Below are 5,000 nucleotides of genomic sequence, written 5' to 3' on the forward strand. Positions count from 1 at the left end.
AGCATACTTTTGAAAGTATGATCCAAACACGCTTTTCATGCATTCGTATGGCATTATGAGTGTACTTGAGTACACTTCTATAACATTTTATTGTTACTAGAAGTTCAATAAAAGTATATTAACTTCATGCTTCTTTGGACTACATTGGAACATTTTAAGTCTGTAAAAAGTATATCACATTAAGTATTGTAAATATATAACAGGTATGCTTGAAGTATATTTACAGTACACTCCCAAGTACATGAAATAATATAAATGTAATACTACAATCCATGCTGGACTTCAGAGCTTGTACATTACACACAACCACATGTCACAGCAGTGATACAGTATGCAAGCCTAGCACAACTGACATTTACAATCATTCCATTGTTACAGAGATTTCAAATACACATTTCACTTTGTTTTGATCTTGATTCACCTTCCTACAACTGATCACTTAAAGTGATTACTAATGGAGACCCTGCACTGTTTGTTAGAGTAACTAGTTCCAACTTACCTCCCACCATGATATCATGGGAAGTGTGTGCCGATATATACCAGAACATATACGTGACCATCATAATGACGGTGAGAACATGGTAATTTTTTGTGTACCACTTTCAATTTTAAAAACCCCTACAATAAACACAGAATATAACAATGAGTAATATTTTCATACAAACCAAAAATATTCCTTCAGGATAAATGGCTTTCTGTTTGAGAAATTTAGCTCCAAGAAGTGCATTGCATGATGGGACATGTATGATGGTGCATCATGGGTAAATGCACTTTGTGTAAGCACACTTTGAAGATATTTGGGTGAAGTACAATCATGGTGCACTTAGAAAAAGTGTACTTGCAATATGTTAAAGCGATTTACTTTAAAGCGCACTATAGAAAATCACACTTCAAAGACATTTGGGTGAAGTACAATCATACACACACAGAAGACAGGTTAGGCAAACACATACGTAGACATCCTGGAACACAAACGCACGGACTCACACCGTGACAACAAAATGCATTCTAAACACATCCAAGCACTGAAACGCACAAGCACACATATGTGGTGAAATAGGCCGGCACAAACACACACAGACACACCTGCGCTGAAATACCTGCCATTACACACATGGACACACACACACACACTCCCACACACCACAAAACCCTGTTGTCAGTCAAAAGTCGTGTTAAAAGTTTATGAGAATCCTCCCAAAAGCAAAAACTGTGGCGTGCGCGCACACACACACACACACACACACACAAAAACACACACACACACACACACACACACACACACACACACACACAAACACACACACACACACACACACACACACACACACACACACACACACACACACACACACACACACACACACACACACACACACACACACACACACACACACACACACACACACGCACACACGCACACACGCACACACACTACAGTTTGTACCTTTACATACTTGTGAAAAGCTGTGCCATTGACACCCACCCCGCTGGCTGCCATTTTAAAGCTCTACTTCTACTCAGAGAGAGAGAGGTGGTGGTGGTGGTAGTGGCAACTATGAGTCTGTCGAAAGCAGCCAGATGTACAAATATGACAAACACTCAGAAAAAAAGATTTGTGCAGGGAGAGGCTTCATCTGTGGCGGGCTGGGGTGAAAAAGTGAAAAAAAAAAAGAATAGTTCTCTCCGCTCTCCGCTCAGGGCAGACAGACCTATTTATTACGCTGCCAGTGGGAAGAGACTCTCCCACACAGAGCTCACTACTCCACCCCCACCTCCCCCCCAGAAAAATACTCACTGCTCTACTCCATGCCCACACAGGTGCACACACAGACAGCCATACGCATGCTCACACACACAGCCACACGCACGCACGCACGCAGGCACGCAGGCACGCACACCCAGGCACACACAAACACACCTTAGTAGTGTGCGTAAAAAAGGAGGCAGTTTCGCCTCGTCAGCACTACCCTGCTTTTCCACCCCTCCCCTCCCCTCTCCTGGAGTGTTTTCCTGGGGCTGCCCGTGCTGCACTGTATCTGGCTGCACATAGCTGAGAATAGACTGGGGCTGAGGGAAGTGGAGGGGAGGGGAGGAAGAGGGGAGGTGCAGGATGGGATACTGGGATACTGGGATGGGATGCCTGTAGGCTGGGTTGGGTTAGGATGGGGCTGGGCTGAGCTGAGCGGATCTTGGAGTGGGTGGAAAATGTGGTTGGAGGAAGGACATGCTGGGCCTGCTTCAGCAACACACAAACACACGCACATACACACACACACACACGCACCACACGCACGCGCGCACGCGCGCGCGCACACAACCACTACTGGCACATAGGTACACACATGCACATGGACGATGGACGTACAGTACAAACACACAACCACAACCACTAACAGCTCTTTACACCATACACTTATGTGAATGCACATACTGTACACAACAACACAACACAATACAACCGCTTGAGTGTACTCTCTCACTCTCGCTCACTCACACTCACACTCACACTCACACTCACACAGTCCCACTAACTGCACTTTGAATGGAAGCCACATGAACAGAGCATAGTAAGTCGACAATGAAAAGGGGATGCTTGTCAGTAAACAACACTATAGCACAACACAAGAAGAGAGGAAAACAATTTTTTGTTCTCTAGACCATTACAGTATGTGTGTCGAGAGAGAGAGAGAGAGAGAGAGAGAGAGAGAGAGAGGGAGAGAGAAACAAACAAACAAACAAAGACAGAAAAAAAGAAAGAAAGAAAGAAAGAAAGAAAGAAAGAAAGAAAGAAAAGAAAAAGAAAGAGCTCAAGAAAAGCAGCGATCGAGAAAGAGAGAATAAAATATGAGAGAAAATCACAGAAATGAAGGGAAAGAGACAACACAACAGAAAGAGGGGGAGGAAAAAAAGAAGAGTGAATTTTTAAAAAGAGTTTGTTATCCTTCCCTCCGCCAGTGTGTTCGCACAATAGGCGTATATGCAAATATGGCCCACTTAGGATCCATTTCATCAGCATAATGATTTCAAGGTCAGACCTCGAAACATGAAAGCTGAAAGAGAGATGGAAACGGAAAAAATGGGAAAACCCAGAGAGAGAGTGAGAGAGAGAGAGTGAAGAGACAGAGGAGAGAGAGAGAGAGAGAGAGAGAGAGAGAGAGAGAGAGAGAGAGAGAGAGAGAGAGAGAGAGAGTGAAGGGAGAGCAGAGAGAGAGAGAGAGAGAGTGAAGGGAGAGCGGAGAGAGAGAGAGAGAGAGAGAGAGAGAGAGAGAGAGAGAGAGAGAGAGAGAGAGAGAGAGAGAAAGAGAATACGCCAACATTTTCCCTTCCTCCATCCATTTCAGTTAGCGACGTTGACTGTCAACGAGTGCATTAACAGACAGTTAGACAAAAACGAGCGGAAGAAAAAAAATCTGTGGAGCCTGGATGAAAATGTCTGATGGTTCTGGGAATACTACATGGACGACACAGGGGAAAAATGAATAACATTACCAGCACCAATACAACAAAAAGCCAATCATGAAAAAAGATTAATTTTTTTGCAGAGTGAACATACAGACCATGTTCCAGCACTCATCAATTGGAATTAGCTGATGGGGAGTAGATGCAGTCATTTTGCACAAAACTGAATGATATTAGCAACAGCAAAAACAGAAATCTGAAGAAAGATCTATTCTTCAAAAGTGAACGTAGCCTCCTGAATTGTTTAGCATGCATTCAGTGATATTAGGTGGCGGGTATGGAAATTCAGTCATTTGGGTAAAAAAACTGAATTATGTTACCCACAATAACAAGCCACTATACCTGAAGTATAGTGCTTTGCTTTTGTGAACATACAGCTACACACATCCAATGAAATTAGGTGATTGGGGGAGAAAAAATGCAGTCATTCTGCACAAAACTGAATCACATCACCTAGACCTATGAGACACTAAATACGAAGAAAGCCCTTTTTATCCCTGGCGCACATCCGCTAGAATTAGGTGATGGAGCAGGACGAGGGGGAGAGACAAGCCCAGTGGTATGGCACTGAAGTCTGGGACAAGTTACAAGGAGAAGGGTGAAAAAGCTTGGGGCTGTCTACATCAACACCCACCCGTCACACAGACACACACTTGACATGCGAACTACTGAATTATGAATAAGGCTCTGGATGTCTTTATGTGCTTCAGCAGGGATCTGAGTGAAATGGGGGCTCTTTTAATGAAGCGATGGCCCATGGAGGGATGGCTAAAATATTCTGAACGCCATATATATTTTTTATGTCTTCTTCTTTTAATGCAAGGGCTATTACGGCACTGTGTGTGACTGTCTATGTCTATTCTTTGTGTCTATGTCTGAGTGCATAGATGTGGCAGTTTGAGTATGTGACCGTGTGCGACTCTCTGTGTGTGTGTGTGTGTGTGTGTGTGTGTGTGTGTGTGTGTGTGTGTGTGTGTGTGTGTGTGTGTGTGTGTGTGTGTGTGTGTGTGTGTGTGTGTGTGTGTGTGTGTGTGTGTGTGTGTGTGTGTGTGTGTGTGTGTGTGTGTGTGTGTCTCTGTGTGTCTCTGTGTGTCTCTGCATGTGGGTGTTCGTCTGTGTGTGGGTGTGAAGGATGATGTGTAATCATGCGTGTGTAGCCAAATGCCAGTGTGTGTGTGTGTGTGTGTGTGTGTGTGTGTGTGTGTGTGTGTGTGTGTGTGTGTGTGAGAGTGTGTGTGTGTGTGTGTGTGTGTTTGTGTTGTACTGTGTGCGTGGGCATGTGTCCGCCCATGTGTGTGTGCCTCACCTGGAGCGCTTTCATAGATGCTGTTGACCACCATTGGTGGCTGCTGGGCCATGCTGGGCTGGCTCGGAGAAGCATCCGGAACCAGAGCCTGATTTGACACCACCTCCACAGGCTCCTAACGAGAGAGAGAGAGAGAGAGAGAGAGAGAGAGAGAGAGAGAGAGAGAGAGAGAGAGAGAGAGAGAGAGAGAGGGAAAGAAAGAAAGAAAGAAAGAAAGAAAGAAAGAAAGAAA

At 44.6% G+C, this 5,000-nt stretch overlaps 1 protein-coding gene across 1 annotated transcript in view; it reads right to left on the reverse strand.

Moving 5' to 3' along the window:
* Positions 1-5,000, reverse strand: part of pard3ba (par-3 family cell polarity regulator beta a) — a 343,229-nt gene that overhangs the window by 161,415 nt on the left and 176,814 nt on the right. The window contains exon 13 of the mRNA XM_063211618.1: positions 4,769-4,883. Within this exon, the coding sequence (XP_063067688.1) occupies positions 4,769-4,883 (115 nt within the window). The remainder of the gene's footprint in view (positions 1-4,768; positions 4,884-5,000) is intronic.

Source organism: Engraulis encrasicolus, chromosome 12 (assembly GCF_034702125.1).
Source record: "Engraulis encrasicolus isolate BLACKSEA-1 chromosome 12, IST_EnEncr_1.0, whole genome shotgun sequence".
Taxonomy (NCBI): Eukaryota; Metazoa; Chordata; class Actinopteri; order Clupeiformes; family Engraulidae; genus Engraulis; species Engraulis encrasicolus.